Raw genomic sequence first — 21,123 nt, forward strand, 5'->3', positions numbered from 1 at the left:
TGTAACTCTGTGTTGTATGTGTCGAACTGCTATGCTTTATCTTGGCCAGGTCGCAGTTGCAAATGAGAACTTGGTCTCAACTAGCCTACCTGGTTAAATAAAGGTGAAAAAAAAGAAAAAGGAAAGCTGGCCATGCAAATATGATATTAAACCTATCTTCATCTCTGATCTTGACAGCCTCTCTGCCCTCTATTTCCACAGGTCCTTCCAACCTGGACTCAGGGGTCGACGGAACATAGTAAACGTAAAGCTGTAACAATCAAATGAGTATCATATGTTACGTTTCGTATGGTATGTATTCATATGTAGATGTCCATTTCATGTTTCAAAATGCAATTTTTTGGGGGGCTAACGTTAGCTAGGCTAGGGATTGGGAGATAAGGTTAAGAGTTATGGTTAGCTAACATGCTAAGTAGTTGCAAAGTTGCTAATTAGCTCAAATGTTATCTATGATGTGATTCAAACGTGCAACCTTTGGGTTGCTAGATGTTCACATTATACACCCAACCAACCTCCCTTCTTTAGTTTTTGACTTAAGTAACCATACCAACCGTAAAACATCATACTCATTTGAGTGTCACAATTTTAACCTTACCATGTTATGTCTAGTCTGAGACCAGGCTGATCCTTCTGTCACGTTGACAAGAAGTGCTCTCAACAAAAAAACCGCTGCATTGTGTTTTGTTCTAATTCTCATCATAACCTACGTGCGGCAGCATGTTCACAACTTCCCGTCCCAGTGTGATTAATAAAGAAACAGACTACACAGGAAATCAGTGCCAAAAGTTAATGACTGTGTACATGTAGCAGCACGTACTCTCACAGCCACACGTGGATGTTACTCACGGTTGAATAAAACGTTTCCTTCACAAATGTAACAGAGGTCAAGCTCACATCATGGATCTGGGAAAAAGGTAGTGTCAGTATGCAATAAAAGACCTGGGCAAGGGGTATGAGATGAGCAATATTTTAATATGAATTCAACTCCATTTGGAAGCAATAGTTTACAGCATGTTCGGTATGTACAGCATGCCTAACGATATACACTGCTCAAAAAAATAAAGGGAACACTAAAATAACACAACCTAGATCTGAATGAATGAAATAATCTTATTAAATACTTGTTTCTTTACATAGTTGAATGTGCTGACAACAAAATGTCCTTAAAACAAGTAAAAATGAGGCTCAGTAGTGTGTGTGGCCTCCACGTGCCTGTATGACCTCCCTACAATGCCTGGGCATGCTCCTGATGAGGTGGCGGATGGTCTCCTGAGGGATCTCCTCCCAGACCTGGACTAAAGCATCCGCCAACTCCTGGACAGTCTGTGGTGCAACGTGGCGTTGGTGGAAGGAGCGAGACATGATGTCCCAGATTCAGGTCTGGGGAACGGGCGGGCCAGTCCATAGCATCAATGCCTTCCTCTTGCAGGAACTGCTGACACACTCCAGCCACATGAGGTCTAGCATTGTCTTGCATTAGGAGGAACCCAGGGCCAACCGCACCAGCATATGGTCTCACAAGGGGTCTGAGGATCTCATCTCGGTACCTAATGGCAGTCAGGCTACCTCTGGCGAGCACATGGAGGGCTGTGCGGCCCCCCAAAGAAATGCCACCCGACACCATGACTGACCCACCGCCAAACCGGTCATGCTGGAGGATGTTGCAGGCAGCAGAACCAGAGGTCCGGACAACAGGCCCACCGATTTGACATACTGAACTCTATCGGAGAAGTAGTTGGTGAACCAAGCGAGGCAATCATTTAAGAAACCAAGGCTGTTGTATCTCCCAATAAGAATGTTGTGATTGACAGAGTCGAAAGCCTTAGCCAGGTCGATGAATACGGCTGCACAGTAATGTCGCTTATCGATGGCGGTTATGATATCGTTTAGGACCTTGAGCGTGGCTGAGGTGCACCCATGACCAGCTCTGAAACCAGATTGCATAGCGGAGAAGGTACGTTGAGATTCGAAATGGTTGGTAATTGGTTTGTTAACTTGCCTTTCAAGGACCTTAGAATGGCAGGGTAGAATAGATATAGGTCTGTAGCAGTTTGGGTCTAGAGTGTCTCCCCCTTTGAAGAGGGGGATGACCGCGGCAGCTTTCCAATCTATGGGAATATCAGACGATATGAAAGAGATGTTGAACAGGCTAGTAATAGGGGTTGCAACAATTTCAGCAGATAATTTTAGAAAGACGGTCCAGATTGTCTAGCCCGGCTGATTTGTAGGGGTCCATGTTTCGCAGCTCTTTCAGAACATCAGCTATCTGGATTTGGGTGAAGGAGAAGTGGGGGAGGTTTGGGCAAGTTGCTGTGGGGAGCGCAGCGCTGTTTGCCCGGGGTAGGGGTAGCCAGGTTGAAAGCGTGGCCAGCCGTAGAAAAACATCTTGAAATTCTCAATTATTGCGGATTTATCGGTGGTGACAGTGCTTCCTAGCCTCAGTGCAGTGGGCAGCTGGGAGGAGGTGCTCTTATTCTCCATGGACTTTACAGTGTCCCAGAACTATTTGGAGTGTGTACTACAGGATGCAAATTAATGTTTGAACAAGCTAGCCTTAGCTTTCCTAACTGCCTGTGTATATTGGTTCCTAACTTCCCTAAAATGTTGCATATCACGGGGGCTATTCGATGCTGATGCAGAACGCCACAGGATATTTTTGTGCTGGTCAAGGGCAGACAGGTCTGGAGTGAACCAAGGGCTATATCTATTCCTGGTTCTACATTTCTTGAATGGGGCATGCCTATTTAAGATGGTGAGGAAGGCACTTTTAAAGAATAACCAGGCATCCTCTACTGTCGGGATGAGTTCAATGTCATTCCAGGATACCCCGGCCAGGTCGATTAGAAAGGCCTGCTCGCAGAAGTGTTTTAGGGAGCGTTTGACAGTGATGAGGGGTGGTCGTTTGACCGCAGACCCATTACGGATGCAGGCAATGAGGCAGTGATCGCTGAGATCTTGGTTGAAAACAGCAGAGGTGTATTTGGAGGTCGTGTTAGTTAGGATGATATCTATGAGGGTGCCCGTGTTTACGGATTTGGGGTTATATCTGGTAGGTTCATTGATCATTTGTGTGAGATTGAGGGCATCAAGCTTAGATTGTAGGATGGCCGGGGTGTTAAGCATGTCCCAGTTTAGGTCACCTAGCAGCACGAGCTCAGAAGATAGATGGAGGGCAATCAATTCACATATGGTGTCCAGGGCACAGCTGGGGGCAGAGGGTGGTCTATAGCAAGCGGAAACGGTCAGAGACTTGTTTCTGGAAAGGTGAATTTTTAGAAGTAGAAGCTCGAATTGTTTTGGTACAGACCTGGAAAGTAAGATAGAACTCTTCAGGCTAATACCGCCCACTTTGGCAGTTCTATCTTGGCGAAAATGTTATAGTTAGGGATGGAAATGTCAGGGTTTTTGGTGGTTTTCCTAAGCCAGGATTCAGACACGACTAAGACATCCGGGTTGGCAGAATGTGCTAAAGCAGTGAATAAAGCAAACTTAGGGAGTAGGCTTCTTATGTTAATATGCATGAAACCAAGGCTTTTACGGTTACAGAAGTCAACAAATGAGAGCACCTGAGAAGTAGGAGTGGAGCTAGGCAATGCAGGTCTTGGATTAACCTCTACATCACCAGAGGAGAAGTAGGATAAGGGTATGTCTAAAGGCTTTAGGAACTGGCCGTCTAGCACGTTCGGAACAGAGAGTACAGGGAGCAGGTTTCTGGGCACGATAGCATAGATTCAAGGCATAATGTACAGACAAAGGTATGGTAAGAACAGAGTACATTGGAGTTAAACCTAGGCATTGAGTAATGATGAGAGAGAAATAGTCTCTAGAGATGTTTAAACCAGGTGATGTCATCGCAAATGTGGGAGGTGGAACAACATGGTTGGTTAAGGCATATTGAGCAGGGCTAGAGGCTCTACAGTGAAATAAGACAGTAATCACTAACCAGGACAGTAATGGACAAGGCATATTGATATTAGGGAGAGGCATGCGTAACCAAGTGATCGTATGGGTCCAGTGAGTGGTTGGGCTGGCTGGGGACACGGCGATTCAAACAGTTAGCAGGCCGGGGCTAGCAAGCTAGCAGTTAGCAGGCCGGGACTAGCAAGCTAGCATAAGGGGCTTAGAGGGACGTTGCAACAGGGGAAAGTCTGTTTTTGCCTCCTCGTGCGGTGACGTTGATAGACCAGTCGTGGAATTAGTAGGGTTCCAAGTAGCAGTGGGGTCCAAGTCCAATTGGCAAAATGGGTAAAGTGGTCCAAGAAACTGGCCGATTGATCAGCTAACAGTCCAATATGCTCTTGATAGCTAGCAGGCCGCAGTTAGCAGAATGGGCCTTCAGGGGACGTCGCGCCTGAGGGGCCTGTTGGGCTCCTCGGGCAGATTGTCGGTCCTCCAGTCGTGAAGGATCGGCGGGGTTCTGTGCCCCGTACTGGCAGTAGAATGGGTCCGGATATTGTAGCCGAAGAGTGGGCTTCAGGAGTAGCCCTAGCCGGGAGATGGGTATAGCATGGGCTAGGTCCAGGCTAGTTGGTGCTTGCTCCGGGACGGAAACGTTAGCCAGGAGTAGTCAACCCGGGTTGCGGTTAGCTAGCTGCGATGAACCTGATGAAAAGGTTCAGAGTTTGCGGTAGGAATCCGGGGATGTGGATAGAAAAATAGGTCCGGCATGCTCTGGTTTGAAACGCATTGTACGAACTTGCGAGAGCTTTCCGAGCTAAAGGTTAGCTGATGACCGCTAGCAGTGGTTAGCTGACTGATAGCTGATAGCTGGTAGCTTGTTAGCTAGCTAGCTTCAGTTGAGGTATTCCAGTTCGGAGGTAAATAGAAATACTTTCGAAAAGAAACAGATCCACACCACATTGGGTGAGGCGGGTTGCAGGAGAGTATTTTGAAGTTGAGGTTTAGGAAAAATATTAAAAAGAATGCGAAGAAAAACAGAAAAAGATATATACATGGGACGAGACAAGACAAAGACGTCTGACTGCAACGCCATCTTGGATTCAGTGGATTCATTTAAGACATGAAGGTTAGTCAATACAGAAACTGTCAGGAACTTTGAAAGTTTCTTCAAGTGCAGTCACAAAAACCATCAAGAGCCATGATGAAACTGGCTCTCATGAGGACCGCCACAGGAAAGGCAGACCCAGAGTTACCTCTGCTGCAGAGGATAAGCTCAGATTGCAGCCCAAATAAATGCTTCAGAGTTCAAGTAACAGACACATCTCAACATCAACTGTTCAGAGGAGACTGCCTGAGTCAGGCCTTCAATGTCAAATTGCTGCAAAGAAACCACTACGAAAGGACACCAATAAGAAGAGACTTGCTTGGGCCAAGACACACGGGCAATGGACATTAAACTGGTGGAAATACCAGCTTCACCAGCATGGCTACCACAGCATTCTGCAGCGAAACGCCATCCCATCTGGTTCGCGCTTAGTGCGACAATCATTTGTTTTTCAACAGGACAATGACCCAAAACACACCTCCAGGCTGTGTAAGAGCTATTTGATGAAGGAGAGTTATGGAACGCTGCATCAGATGACCTGGCATCAAGGCAAAGGGTGGCTACTTTGAAGAATCTAAAATATATTTTGATTTGTTTAACACTTTTGGTTACTACATGATTCCATGTGTTATTTCGTAGTTTTGCTGTCTTTACTATTATTCTACAATGTAGAAAACAGTGAAAATAAAATGTAAAAAAACCTTGATTGAGTAGGTGTGTTACTGTAGAATGCGACAATTGTTTGTGCACACTACTCACCAGGACTACTTTTTAAACCTACAGTAGGTAACTATAATGCTACGTCAGACGTCAGCTAGGTATGATAAAGCATAGACAAACATTTGCATTGGCTGTGTTTATGAGGCTTTGACAGATGTAAGGTATGGTTTTGTTGGATGCATTTTGTTTTATGTCACTTTTTATCCAAATTATGCTGATCATTTAACTTTGACAAAATTATGTTGTATGAATAGTGCATAACCTCTAGGAGGAATTTGTTCCACAGGGGAGTTTCACCTCAGAAAACAAACCATCAGAAAGAGAGACATCAATAAACAGACCTTCAGGGATTCATTTCTTGTTTAAGACTCAGGGGTCTAACCAGTAACAGTTGGACCAAAGCACCTTTCAAAACAAAGATGAAGTCAACGAATAAGAAGACCGAGAGAAAACATTACACTTTCCTTGATTTCAGATTCCATAAAGAACAATCTAATTAATGTTTTTAAAAGTAACAAAAAAAACTTGCACACCCTTTGTATTCCACCACAGATTATAAAGGGAAACCCAGACGCAACCTGCTCAGCAACGTAAAGCTTACCAAAGGAGCTAAATGCCTTTATGCTCGCTTTGAGGAAAGCAACACTGAACCATGCATGATAGACCCAGCTGTTCAGTACGAATGTATGATCTTGCTCTCCGTAGTCAATGTAAGACCTTCAAACAGGTTAACATTCACAAGGCCGCGGGGCCAGACGGAATACCAGGCCACATACTCAGAGTTTGCACTGACTTGCTGGCAAATCACCCCGTAGCACTCACATCTATAGCCATGAAATGCTTTGAAAGGTTGGTCATGGCTCACACCATCATCCCAGACACCCTGGACACACTCCAATTTGCATTCCGCCCTAACAGATGACGCAATCTCTACTGCACTCCATACTGCGCTCACCCACCTGGACAAAAGGAGTACCTATGTAAGAATGCTGTTCATTGACTACAGCTCAGCAATCAAAACCATAGTCCCTTCCAAGCTAACCACCAAGCTCAGGACCCTGGGTCTGATCACCTCACTCTGCAACTGGATCCTGGACTTTCTGATGGGCCGCCCTCAGGTGGTGAGGGTAGACAACAACACATCCACCACACTGACCACCAACACGGGGCACCCGCAGGGCTGTTTGCTTAGTCCCCTCCTGTATTCCCTGTTCACCCATGACTACGTGGCCGCGCACGAGTCCAACACCAAGTTTGCTGATGACACAACGGTGGTAGGACTTATCACTTAGGATGAAGAGGCAGCCTATAGGGTGGAGTTCAGAAACCTGGTAGTGTGGTGCCAGGACAACAACCTCTCCCTCAACGTCAGCAAGACACAGGAGCTGATTGTGGACTAGAGGCTTAAGGTCCATACACACAGTCGAGAAGAGGGCATGACGGCGCCTCTACACCTCTGGAGGCTGTTCTACAGCTGCACCATCGAAAGCGTCTTGACTGGCTGCATTACCGCTTGGAACGGCAACTACAAGGCACCCGACCGCCAGGCGCTACAACGCGGGGTGTGTACGGCCCAGTACATCACTCGGGCAGAGCTCCCTGTCATCCAGGACCACTATACCAGGCGGTGTCAAGAGCAAGTCCCCACATTGCTGACGTTGTGAAAGATTCGAGCAACCACAGTGCACCAAGTCTAGAACCAACACGACCCTGAACAGCTTCTATACCCAAGTCATAGAAAAGAAAGGTGGACTTGGGTGTCGTGTTTTTGGCTATGCCGGATTAAGTGATATGACATGCTATTTTATAAAATCCTTTTTCTGTCATTTATAATACCCGATTGAGCTAATCATGTAAATGTAATTAACTACAAAGTCGTTGTGTGTTAGACTGGATACGTCGTCCGTCTTTTCTTAGCCCACGTTTACAGCTGCTGTTGCTAACTCAACGGCTAGGATGTCTCACTTCTTTAGTGAATAAGAGTTCAAAGTTCATACCATTCACAACCAAAGCTCACGCTGAGGTTGGCTTAGTTCTGTACTTGACATGTTAGTCCTTTTTAACGCAGAGGCTGCAGACCTCACGTATCCGGAACAGGAGGTTACATTTTCGTCAAGGGCTTATATAGTGGAGGGAGAGAAGGGTGTGTTTAATAGTTTATAACCCATGTCTCTTCACAGGGGCGGGACACTGATTGAGCAGGGCTCTAACCTTATGAAAACCCAATTCTCTCATTTGGAAGCTAAAATTACATTTAATCTTCTCACAAATAGTTTCAATATCAAACATTTAAATTACACAGCAATTCCATGTGAATCTGATAACTAGAATGTGTAGACTTTCCCGGATACAGTTTGTCATCCTGTCATCAGTCATAATGTCTCAGATGACAACCGAACTGACATCCATATTCATTAAGTACCAACGCATATTTTCAACTGGTTCTATTACCGAAATAGGGTTCCTTTCCCCCCACTTGTTTGATGTTCCCAGACTCTCTATGTTTAACAAAGGCTATTCAAGAGTCCTTCAGTAGAGTCAGAGAGAGAGGGGAAGGGAGAAAGGTATTTATGGGGGGGGGGGTCATAAACCTTACCCACAGGCCAACGTCATGACAGGGGTCTTTTAGACATCTTAAAGTCAATGGGCCCCCATACCAAATCTGACACTTTTAAGCTTGTTTCTACACCCTTAAAAAAGACACAGCAACATGGGATTCCCAGACCAACCCAGGCAGCTGACAGTGTACTGGTATACTAAAAGACCGGAATCACATGAATAACATGCCATCCTGTCAGTGCTGCTTAAATAAAAGAATCCACCCAAAAAATATTTAGGTATTTGATAGTCAGTTGATATTCCCAAAATGTTAAACATGTCAACAAACAAGTTTTCAAAAATATTGGACTTTCATGATGAAGTCTCTCCCCATCTTGACCTGCGCCAGTGTCTGCCAGGAGTCCACTTCCTGGTCTGTCCTGATTGGCTCCCCACCACTACGACCCTGCTGGGCGGAGCCTCCCTCTGTGGAGTGGATCCCAGAGTCTCTGCTGCCCTGGCGGATGTGCCTGCCGCTGTCCTGCTCCAGCTCTGAGGGGGGCGCTGTGAGGGGAAAAGGGACATGCATCTCCAGGAGCAACACCTCAGGACAGATGGTCAGCTTATCACAGCACAGCTCCGCCTCTGATTCAGCAGTGAGGAGGCGGGGCATGTCGGAGCCGGGGGAGGAGTCACAGAGGTACTGGGGGGAGGGGAAGAGAGAAAGATAATTGTCATTGCTTAATCCCAACCACCCTTAAACACACAGATACACCCACCAACCAAGAGGATGGACAGTACACCTGGATATTACTGTTATGCTGTTTACTGTTGAGTAAGCGTTTGTGAGGCCTACCTCCTGGATGTGTGCAGGCAGCTGGATAGAGGGGTAAAAGGTGTTTTTGAAGACTCTGTAGAACCTGAAGAAGGTGTAGGAGGGAAGCAACACGAGCAGGAAACACACCATCATGGAGACCAGGAAGTACAGGAAGATCTGCCCGTACGGGGTGTCACCTGAGGACGAGGACAGTCACACTTTAGTGGCCTTATTATGTAAATGATCCTGTAAAACACGCTCTCTGGCATCTCTACACACACACAATATACAGGTAGGTAATTTGTCAAGCAATTCGGAAACCAATCTCCAAGGCTTTAGTGTGAAGTGTTCATTCCTACCCTCTGTCTGCATGCACTGGGGTTCTGTGTAGACGCTAGTCTTGTTGTAGTAGTCGTAGCGAGACTGGATCATGACACAGTACCACGTCCAGGCCTCCAGCTCAGGCAGCATCACCAGGTTGTTGCTAGAGTCCACCACTTTAGGCTTCAGACCCTGAACATCCAATAAGAACACGTTATAAATCAGACAGGGTTGGGATACGCTGCCCTGTCTTGCACTACCCCCAGCCGTTCCACTTACTTCACCCATTCCAGTAGCAGCACATGGGATTCTAGTGGTGAACTCATCATCAAGCCCTTTACAAGTTCAATCAGATGTGCTCGTCCTGAATGCGTCACAAGAGTGGAACGGTTGGGGGTACTCCAGGAAAGGTTTGGGACATAGAGATGATACAGAAATCATATCTATCTGCTCTGGTGTAACACAGGGACACAGCAGATGAGTTATTGATGTTTCAACTGGAAGAGTTCCAGAGAACATAGAACAACAACTTTGCATTTCATCTGAATATAGAACACTTCAAAACCTTCTAGAATACAGAGCACCAACCAGTTCCCTGCCTTGAAAACCCCATTAGAACACACTTGTTTTCCTATCTTTAAGTTTCTTGTTTAGAGTGTTACAACATGTTGTAGCTTCTGGTGTTTTATAGCAGTCCCAGGGTTACTGACGGGAGGCCCAGGTTACAGCAGTCCCAGGGTTACTGAGGGGAAGCCCAGGTTACAGCAGTCCCAGGGTTACTGAGGGGAAGCCCAGGTTACAGCAGTCCCAGGGTTACTGAGGGGAAGCCCAGGTTACAGCAGTCCCAGGGTTACTGAGGGGAAGCCCAGGTTACAGCAGTCCCAGGGTTACTGAGGGGAGGCCCAGGTGATAGCAGTCCCAGGGTTACTGAGGGGAAGCCCAGGTGATAGCAGTCCCAGGGTTACTGAGGGGAGGCCCAGGTTACAGCAGTCCCAGGGTTACTGAGGGGAGGCCCAGGAGTCCTTAGAGGCCATAGAAAAAGGCAGAAGGTTGTGCCAGTACCTGAGGGTCATCAGAGAGGCCCCAGTACAGGATGCGGTAGTACAGGGAGAGGACGTGTTCCTTCATGGAGCCCTGGGTGCTGGTCTCGGGGTCAGAGATGGTCACGGGGTCAGAGATGGTCACATTCAGCTGGTTCCCCGCAGGAGCCAGCTCCACCCTGGATGGTGGGCCCAACGAAGCTAGACAGGGGGAAGAACAGATAAGACCAAAATAAACTCACTAATAATCAATAGTTACCATACAGGCAACTCCAGAGTCCTGGGAATGATTATTGGTGAAGGACAGATTAACGGTCTCTGTGCTAGTTGTGTGTGAGGGTGGCTGTGCGTGTTGGCATGTGGCTGTGCGTGTTATATTTTCATTTTATTTAACCAGGTAAGACCCATTGAGGTTGAAATCCTATTGTGCTAGGGTGACCTGGCAAGAAGGCAAAACAGGGAAATAGCAGCGTGTTCAGAAAATATTGGAGAAAAATATAAAAGACAAATGCTGTGTTCAAATACCCATACTAACATTCTGTATACTACATATTTAAGGAGTATATACACTACATACTATTAGTTCATTTTATTATACTGTAAACTAAATGGTATTCTTTCAGTTGAGCGTACTAGTGCTTCACCCGTCTATCCTGGAAGTTGATGCTGACTTTGGGCGTGTTCGTAAATTCAATCTGGGAGTACCAGAGCACGCTTTGGGCGGTCCTAAATTCAGAGTGCTGTCAGATTATCTGTTCATAAGCGTTCAGAGCGCACACTGGATGCTCTGGCCGAGGACTAGGGTTGATCCAAGTGTTCTGACCTCAGCTTGGGTGCTTGGCTGCCGTTGTAACAGCCTAATGTTGGCTAGCTTGCTAGCTACTTCCAGACGCAAATGAGATAACACTTCACTCTGACCATTGTACTTGCCCTAGCAGAGCTGGTTAGGCTGGTTTCATGTTATCTAGAGTGTTGGTAACTGAAACTGTGCTGCTGGAAACAATTTAATCACGCTTTATTATTATTTTATTTTTTTAAGATCGCCAGAGCGAATTAACAATGTCCATTGAGAACGCGCTAAGACTACACCACTTAGCTAAGTTAGATAGCGTATAGTTGATATACTGGCAAGTCCGATGTATTAGTAGCCAACGAACGTTAGGTAGCTAGCTAACATACCGGTACATACGGCTGTAATATGCTATGTGGTTCGTGAGGATAGCGTAGCTAACAAATTGTCAGCCAACATAACGTAACTTATTTGAAAAGTCATTACATTGCTCAACATTTGTCATAAATAATTAAAGCAATGAATTTGTATCCGCTCTCGTGGACTTCGGCTGCATATTTGCTGCCATTTACTGTTGTGAAGCCACACCCCATTTTCTGAGGAATTGCATTATGGGCCCTAAAGTACGGAAATAGTGTCCTCTGCGTGTATACTTCGTACTTTGTCAAATTTAGGACAACATCCGGGAACTGTCATACTAACTATATCAGTAAAATGGGATAGAGACAGCTTGATCCCCTCTGTCGAAGGCGCTTGGACCTTCTTTTTTGAATATTTTCAATGGTATTGTTAACAAACGCACCCCCATAAAGAAAATGAGAATTAAAAAAAGATTTAGCCCCTGGTGCGACCGTGATCTTGCAGAGTTACTCCACCTCAAGAATTGCATTTGGCGAAAGACTCGGCACATATACTTACACATACTCAGGCTGACTGACTATCGTTCAGGTAAATGAGAAATAAGTACACTCAGGCTATCCGGAAGGCCAAAGTTATTTACTTTAAGGAGCAGTTCTCTCTCTGTGGGTCTAACCCCAAGAAGTTCTGGAAAACGGTTAAAGACCTGGAGAATGAACCCGCCTCCTCACAGCTGCCCATGTCCCTTAATGTTGATTATGTGGTTGTTACTGACAAGAACATGGCTGAGCTTTTTAAATCACCATTTCATTAAGTCAGGATTCCTATTTGACTCAGCCATGCCTCCTTGCCCGTCCAACATTTCCTCATCTCCCACCCCTTCTAATAGGCCGTCATTGTAAATAAGAATTTGTTCTATCCCCGATGCTTCTCCCTCTTTTTCCCCTGCCCCGCTACAAAGTTTCTCCCTGCAGGCAGTCACTAAGTCTGAGGTGCTAAAGGAATTCCTTAAACTTGACCCCCAAAAAATAGAGTCAGATGGATTAGACCATTTCTTCTTAAAACATGTTCTTACCCCTATCATTGCCAAGCCTGTATCTCCTTTCTGGGGGGGGGGGGGGGGTTCCCCCATTGCGTTGATGGGAGCCACAGTTCATCCTTTATTTAAAAAGGGGGAGATCAAGCTGATTCTAACTGTTATAGGCCAATTTCTATTTTGCCCTGTTTCTCAAAGTGATGGAAAAACTTGTCAATAATCAACTGACTGGCTTTCTTGATGTCTATAGTATTCTCACAGGTATGCAATGTTTTCTGCTCAGGTTATTGATGTGTCACTGCAACCTTAAAAAGGTCCTAAATGACCACCATTGCCCTTGATTCTAAGCAATATTGTGCTGCTACTTTAATTGACTTGGCCAAAGCTTTTGATACGGTAGACCATTCCATTCTTGTGAGCCAGCTAAGGAGGATTGGTGTCTCTGAGGGGTCTTTGGCCTGGTTTGCTAACTACCTCTCAAAGAGTGCAGTGCATAAAGTTGAACATCTGCGGTCTCAGCCACTGACTGTCACCAAGGGAGTACCCCAAGGCTCAATCCTAGGCCCCACGCTCTTCTCAATTTACATCAACAAAATAGTTCAGGCTGAAGGAAGCTCTCTCATCCATTTATATGCAGATAATAGTCTTATACTCAGCTGGCCCCTCCCCGGATTTTGTGTTAATGCTCTACAACAAAGCTTTCTTAGTGCCCAACAGGCTTTCTCTACCCTTAACCTTGTTTTGGAGGTGTTCAGAACAAAAAGGTCATGTGGTTTGGTAAGAAGAATAAACCCTCAGAGGTAGTAATTACACCGGTGGGAAGAGGGGCAGAGCTTGAGGTAGTCACTTCATACAAGTACTTGGGAGTATGGCTAGACAGTGCACTGTCCTTCTCTCTGCACATATCAAAGCTGCAGGCTAAAGCTAAATCTAGACTTGGTTTCCTCTATCGTAATCACTCCTCTTTCACCCCAGCTGCCAAACTAACCCTGATTCAGATGACCATCCTACCCATGCTAGATCACGGAGACATAATTTATAGATCGGCAGGTAAGGGTGCTCGAGCGGCTAGATGTTCTTTACCATTCAGCCATCAGATTTGCCACCAATGCTCCTTATAGGACACATCACTGCACTCTATACTCCTCTGTAAACTGGTCATCTCTGTTTACCTGTCACAAGACCTACTTGTTGATGCTTATTTATAAAACCCTCTTAGGCCTCATTCCCCCCCTATCCGAGATATCTACTGCAGCCCTCATCCTCCACATACAACACCTGTTCTGCCAGTCACATTCTGTTAAAGGTCCCCAAAGCACACACATCCCTGGTTCACTCTTTCAGTTCGCTGCAGCTAGTGACTGGAATGAGCTGCAACAAACAGTCAAACTGGACAGTTATCTCAATCTCTTCATTCAAAGACTCAATCATGGACACTCTTACTGACAGTTGTGGCTGTGGCTTTGTGTGATGTATTGTTGTCTCTACCTTCTTGCCATTTGTGCTGTTGTCTGTGCCCAATAATCTTTGTACCATGTTTTGTGTTGCTACCATGTTGTTTTTGTTTTGTTGCCACCATGCCGTGTTGTCATGTGTTGCTATGTTGTCATCTTAGGTCTCTCTTTATGTAGTGTTGTCCCTCTTGTCATGATGTGTGTTTTGTCCTATATTTATATTGTATTTATTTTTAATCCCAGGCCCCTGTCCCTGCAGGAGGCCTTTTGGTAGGCCGTCATTGTAAATAAGAATTTGTTCTTAACCGACTTCCCTGGTTAATAAAAGGTTAAATAAAAATCCATACTATGCCCAATAAGCATGTACATCAAAAATAGTATGGTTAGTATGAGTATTCGAACACAGTTTAAGTGTCACAAGTTACAGATACATTTGAAGATTAGAAACAACTGCAGCTATCACAAACAATGTCATCGATCAGCGTCTTAAAACAGGCAAAGACACTAACTCCCATAACTTTAATATCTTTCAAAGCATATTCCAGGATGAAGGCAGTATGTGATATTTATTGCCTTCCCCATCTCAGTTCTAGCCTTAAGAACAGACAAGGACAGCAGTGACTGTGAAAGAAGACTGTATTGAGTGACTGATCTGGTCAGTGACAAAACAGAGATACAAAAGGTAGTTGTCCTATCAATACCTTGTTCACAAAAGTGTACCAGTGCTTTAGCCTCCTGGTGGAGAGATAGGTACATTGCACCATGGGTAATTGATGTAGCATTTGTAATGAATCTTAAAGCATCATGATAAACTCTGGACTCAGTGTAAGGTACTTGTGGAGGTCTGCATATAGACAATATCACCATAAATCAAGGACCGATAAAGTGCTTTGAACAAGATCCTATGACAGACATTGAAAAGCCAGATTTGTTCCTAAAATAGAAACCCAATTTCAACTTCAGTTTCTTCATCAAGGTTATCAATGTGCCGTTTAAAAATGTTCTTCTAACTAATTCCCAAGATACTTATAGGAGGTGACCCTATCAATTTGCTGGCCTTTCATAGTTAAAACTCTGAGTGACTCCATCTGTTTACTTTAAGAAAAGAAAAAGCACAAGCACAAGTTTCAATTCGAAAAGATGCCTCTGAATAACATCAAAAGTCCTGAAAAGCAATCTCAATATTAGATGCGCAAGAATAAATCATTGTGTCATCAGCATACAGATGGAGATTTGCAGAGTCAACAGTCTTCCCTATATCATTTATATACAGTGTAAAAAGGGTCGGACCTAAAGTTGAGCCCTGGGGAACTCCTTTCGTAAGCCTTCAAAACTCAGATTCCATACCCTGCTGTGCTACACACTGTTCTGTCAGAAAGGTAGTTTTGGAACCAATACAATGCATCGACACTTAAACCAACTTTTATTTAGTCTATACAACGGTGTCAAAGGCCCTTGACAAGGCGATAAAAAGTGAGCATCTAGAAAATCACCAACAACCTTACTGCAGTAAATTGTACTATACTGCCCTACCAAGCAAAAAGGAAGTAATTGCTCATTTGATCGAAAATAAGTTAGTCATTTTTGCTACATTAAATACATGCTTAATCATGTGGACAAGTATTCTGCCTCGATTCTGTGTTTTGGTGAAAATGGGGGTCATGTTAGCAGTAACTGCATACAGTTACTGTGAAACCAAGGTAAATGAATGCCCTTTTTCCTCAGTTCCACGCTATCAGCAGTTACTGCCTTTTTGCTTGGTAGGGCAGTATACTTGGCTCTAAAACCCGACTGGAATTGAGGTAAACTCATAACTCAGTTTTTTCCAAAACATTTGCATGTGCAGACAGTTTAGATATGGCACAATAGTCATATCCACCCTTTTGTAAAGGCGTGACGTAGGCTGCTTTCCAGACTTTAGGAATGTTATTACTCGCCAATGAAAGATTTAACATATGAGTGAGAGGGGCAGCAATAATCTCTGCACCCATTATTTGGAAAATGAGGGTTAAATTAATCCGGGCCAGCCGCTTTCTTAAGAAAAATAGATTTGAGTGCCTTTACAACTTCTGAAAGCTCAAAACACACCCGTGTGGCTGTGTGTGTGTGTGTGTGTGTGAGCGTGTTTCTGTTGGTGTGTGTGTGTGTGTGTGTGTGTGTGTGTGTGTGGCTGTGAGCATGTTTCTGTTGGTGTGTGTGTGTGTGTGTGGCTGTGAGCGTGTTTCTGTTGGTGTGTGTGTGTGTGTGTGTGTGTGTGTGTGTGTGTGTATGTGTGTGTGTGTGTGTGTGGCTGTGAGCGTGTTTCTGTTGGTGTGTGTGTGTGTGTGTGTGTGTGTGTGTGAGCGTGTTTCTGTTGGTGTGTGTGTGTGTGTGTGTGTGGCTGTGAGCGTGTTTCTGTTGGTGTGTGTGTGTGTGTGTGTGTGTGTGGCTGTGAGCGTGTTTCTGTTGGTGTGTGTGTGTGTGTGTGTGTGTGTGTGTGTGTGTGTGTGTGTGTTTCTGTTGGTGTGTGTGTGTGTGTGTGTGTGTGTGTGTGTGTGTGTGTGTGTGTGTGTGTGGCTGTGAGCGTGTTTCTGGCGGTGTTTAAATGTTTACAACTGTGTTTATTTTCTCCTCTCATATAGTTTATGTTTCATCAGTCTGTCTGCCTTCTCCCATTCCTCTCTCACCGTTTTTATCAGGGCAGAAGTCTATGCAGACCCAGTGTGAGTTGACTCCGTCTGCGCTGGCTCGGACTCGGAGCACGTACATTCCTATGTAGGACAGATTAGACCCTGTGAAATCACAGCGGGTGTGTGTGGTCCTTTCACACACACGGCTCCAGTCCTCCTTCTTCATCTTCATCTTGACATTCCTGTTGGGGAGCGAGCGAGAGGGTCAGTGATGAGAGGAAATCTTGGCCTAATACCAGATCATGACTCTCAGTGGTAAAATAAAACAGACGTGCCACTGTTTGGGTTTAGGATGTGAAATACAGTATCATGTGACATGCAGGAGGGGGAGGTGAAATATGGTATCATATGTGACATGTAGGAGGGGGAGGTGAAATATGGTACAGTATGTAACATGTAGGAGGGAGAGGTGAAATATGGTACAGTATGTAACATGGAGGGGGAGGTGAAATATGGTACAGTATGTAACATGTAGGAGGGGGAGGTGAAATACGGTATCATATGTGACATGTAGGAGGGGGAGGTGAAATACGGTATCATGTGTGACATGTAGGAGGGGGAGGTGAAATACGGTATCATGTGTGACATGTAGGAGGGGGAGGTGAAATATGGTATCATATGTGACATGTAGGAGGGGGAGGTGAAATACGGTATCATGTGTGACATGTAGGAGGGGGAGGTGAAATATGGTACAGTATGTGACATGTAGGAGGGGGAGGTGAAATACGGTATCATGTGTGACATGTAGGAGGGGGAGGTGAAATACGGTATCATATGTGACATGTAGGAGGGGTCTGCAGGGGTGGTGTGCGTGCTTCTGGTGACTTACGCTATGTACTCTACAGTGAAGTTAACAGCGTTGCCTGTGGTCGTCTGGTCCCAGTCCCATGTCAGTACGTACTGTGTGTTCAGGGTGAGCAGAGTCAGGTTCTGAGGTTGAGGCAGCTCTGCAAGCACTAGAACACAGAGAGTAAGACAGGCAGACCGGGTCATTGAGAAGTTCTTCACTGTTTGGTACCGAGTTGATTACATGTTATATGATGGGAGTTGGATATAATCAACTGATTTGGCAACAACATAAGTTAAAATAGCCTGAACATTTGCATACTTTAGGCTGTGTATTTCATCACTACTTCACAGCCAACCACCAATTCACATGTCCTGTGGACAACATGAAATATTCAACAAAAAGAGGAATCGATCCAATATTTAAAATCTCTGAAGACCAAAAGACGCAAACACACCCCTGTGGTGAGAAAGAAACAATAGACTGGCACCAATGACATTAACCTCACTAGCTAGCCAGCGCTTCTATTGGGTGATTCCACGCCAGCGAGAAATAATTTTCAGTATCTCAGAATGTTCTTGTAATTCTCACATAAGAACAGCATTGGGTGGAAGGATGTTAAACATGCTTTTTACCTTTGTAGCAATATTTTTTTGTTGAAAATCACGATTAAAAATGGCCATTTAAGACCTCTTATAAGACCCTAATGATCTGTAAACCGTACACGATAGACATCTTGGTGTCATTATAACTCCTTATAGTGTTCTCTCAAATATGGAGAATGTCTAGACTCTGAAATAACTTCCACATTCATGTATTCAACATAAAAAAAATAATGTCCTACACTTTTTGATTTAGCTTATTTTTTGGCATATTGTTTGTAACAATATACACTTTTTCAAACATGTCATTTCCAGAGTGGGCTTTGGTACTTTTAATGATATGACCCACCTAGACATAGAAATTGACATTATACAGTGCATTCGGAAAGTGTTCAGACCCCTTGACTTTCCCACATTTTGTTCACACAGCCTTATTCTAAAATTGATAAAATAGATTTTTTCCCCCGCAATCTACACCCAATAATGTTGTCAAACATCTGCTTGTCAAACATCTCATTCCAAAATCATGGGCATTAATATGGAGTTGGTCCCCCGTTTGCTGCTATAACAGCCTCCACTCTTCTGGGAAGGCTTTCCATTAGATGTTGAAATATTGCTACAGGGACTTTCTTCCATCCAGCCAGGAGAGCATTTGTGAGGTTGGGGACTGATGTTGGGCGATTAGGCCTGGCTCGTAGTCGGCATTCCAATTCATCCCAAAGGTGCTCAATAGGGTTGAGGTCAGGGCTCTGTGTGGGAATCCAATCCCAATCCTAACCCTGTGTAATGGCACCGGGAGTCAAGGACTAGCTGTGCGTTCGTCAATTCAACTGTGCCCATCTATTCCGACTCCAACTGTGCCTATCTATTCCGACTCCAACTGTGCCTATCTATTCCGCTCTCGTCTGAGTGAGCCGGAGTGCAGAGTAACTGTTGAATTTACAAACTCTCAACACCTGTTGAATATGACCGGTGTCAGTAAACCTCGGCAAAAAAACATTAAATTATTGCCAGCAGCACAGTCACCATCCCTCTAGATAACATGAACACAACCTAATCAGCTCTTCTAGGGCGAGAAAAATGGTCAAAGGGAGGTGTTCTCGTATTTATGTCTGAAAGTAGTTTTAGCCAGTTAGCTTGGGTGCTTGACTGCGGTTGATCAACCCTACTCCTCGACCAGAGCGTCCAGGGTGCTCTCTGAATTTATGAACGGACAATCTGACAATGCTTTGAATTTATGATCCCGTGTGGCTCAGTTGGTAGAGCGTGGTGTTTGCAACGCCAGGGTTGTGGGTTCGATTCCCACGGGGGACCCGTACGGAGAAGAAAAAAATGTATGAAATGTATGCATTCACTACTGTAAATCGCTCTGGATAAGAGCATCTGCTAAATGACTAAAATGTAATGAACGGACAATCTGACAATGCTTTGCATTTCTGAACGTCCAGAGCACACTGGCACTCCAGAGTGAATTGGATGCGAAGACCTAACAATTGTATCCATATAACATCGGGGCCAACATCTATATCGCTAATCCCAATTTCGTCCTAAAGTAGCTATCGGTTTAAGACTAGGGTTACCACACCGCCGAGAGACTGAAAAACAGTTTATATCTCAAGGCCATCAGACTGTAAAACAGCCATCTCTAACACAGAGAGGCTGCTGCCTACATACAGACTTTAATAAATGGATCACTAATCACTTTAATAATGTTTACATATCTTGCATTACTCATCTCATATATGTATATACTGTATTTTATACCATCTATTGCATCTTGCCTATGCCGCTCTGTCATTGCTCATCCATATATTTATATAAATATATTATTCTTATTCCATTCCTTTACTTAGATGTGTGTATTAGGTAGTTCTTGTGGAATTGTTAAGTTACATATTATATATTGCTGCACTGTCGGAACTAGAAGCACAAGCATTTCGCTACACTCGCAATAACATCTGCTAACCATGTGTATGTGACCAATAAGATTTGATTTAGAGGCATCACTACAGACCCTGGTTCGATCCCGGGCTGTATCACAACCGGCTAGTGATCTGGAGTCCCATAGGGCGGCACACAATTGGCTCAGTGTTGTCCTGGTTAGGGGAGGGTTTGGCCGGGGTAGGCTGTCGTTAACCGATTTGCCTAGTTAAATAAAGATTTACAAATATATGTAAAAAATAAAATAAAATCTATCTAAATTAGCTAGTTACTGTACTTACCACTGGTTATTGGGAGAGACCAAAGGAGAACGAGTGCAAAGCCCACGTTCATGATGAATAATGATTATTTAAGTAATCCAACGGTACGTTTTTCCCAAACTACCTTCACAGATCGTTCATCTTCCCACTCCCAGCTTTAGTTGCTGTGGCCAGGTGACTTGGTCCCGGTTCCAGGGACATCACTGTTTGAATGTTAAATGACGAGACAGAGGCATTGATGCGAGTAACCAGTCTAGTTCAGTATATTGCAACACATCCGGATATTTCAAGCACACCGGTAAAAACACTGGAGTTGCAGTAATTAACATTTACCAACAGATGGTATCACTGTGCCATTTTACACCCATAACATCTTCCCTTTTATAAAATAGGACAGGAGTGTCAATTCACTAACAAAACAAACCTAGTAATAATTTCCAACATGAACAGTTTTTATTTTTTTGTTCAGGTAACAACTGAACACATTTTGATACTCTCTTCACTTTTATCTCTGTCTGTCAACAATCCCTAATGGGAAACCTACAGATTAAGTCTTTTTGGTGGCTGGGACAGACGCCCACAGCGTGAAAAGACAGGGGGCTTGTCTGCGAGGACTGCAGGTTTCCGCACAGGCGTGTCACCTGACTGTCTAAGGGGAGTATTGAGGGAGCGGCCGACCTGTGATCCCCTGGCTCTTCGCCCAGTGCCTCAGGCCCCATGTGACTTGCTGGGGTTCTGTCTTTTGTCATGCGACCCCTTTGACCATCAGGGTTCTGAGTAGATGCT

At 44.7% G+C, this 21,123-nt stretch overlaps 1 protein-coding gene across 2 annotated transcripts; it reads right to left on the bottom strand.

Annotated features, from left to right (window-relative positions):
* Nucleotides 1-8,555: 8,555 nt before the first annotated feature.
* On the bottom strand, nucleotides 8,556-20,754 carry LOC115161373 (interferon alpha/beta receptor 1a-like). 2 transcript variants are annotated; one of them, XM_029712316.1, is made up of 7 exons: nucleotides 20,462-20,754; nucleotides 17,577-17,703; nucleotides 16,745-16,929; nucleotides 10,464-10,642; nucleotides 9,440-9,593; nucleotides 9,120-9,277; nucleotides 8,556-8,966 (listed from the first exon to the last, which is right to left on the bottom strand). In XM_029712316.1, the coding sequence occupies exons 3-7, from the start codon at nucleotides 16,917-16,919 to the stop codon at nucleotides 8,619-8,621; spliced, it is 1,014 nt and encodes a 337-aa protein (XP_029568176.1). In that variant the 5' UTR covers nucleotides 16,920-16,929; nucleotides 17,577-17,703; nucleotides 20,462-20,754; the 3' UTR covers nucleotides 8,556-8,618. The 2 variants fall into 2 exon arrangements, with proteins under 2 accessions (XP_029568176.1, XP_029568175.1); XM_029712315.1 differs by having other exon boundaries at nucleotides 20,359-20,753.
* Nucleotides 20,755-21,123: the final 369 nt, after the last annotated feature.

The sequence above is a fragment of the Salmo trutta genome, chromosome 24, assembly GCF_901001165.1.
Source record: "Salmo trutta chromosome 24, fSalTru1.1, whole genome shotgun sequence".
NCBI lineage: Eukaryota > Metazoa > Chordata > Actinopteri > Salmoniformes > Salmonidae > Salmo > Salmo trutta.

What these genes read in the sequence shown, in the direction of transcription:
- LOC115161373 (XM_029712315.1), bottom strand. Translation starts at nt 20,410, where the DNA reads ATGAACGTGGGCTTTGCACTCGTTCTCCTTTGGTCTCTCCCAATAACC. An exon ending in GTCTCTCCCAATAACCAGTG is followed by an intron (nt 17,704 to 20,358) that starts GTAAGTACAGTA and finishes TCTGTGTTCTAG; the next exon opens with TGCTTGCAGAGCTGCCTCAA. An exon ending in CTTCTGCCCTGATAAAAACG is followed by an intron (nt 10,643 to 16,744) that starts GTGAGAGAGGAA and finishes CCCCCTGTCTAG; the next exon opens with CTTCGTTGGGCCCACCATCC.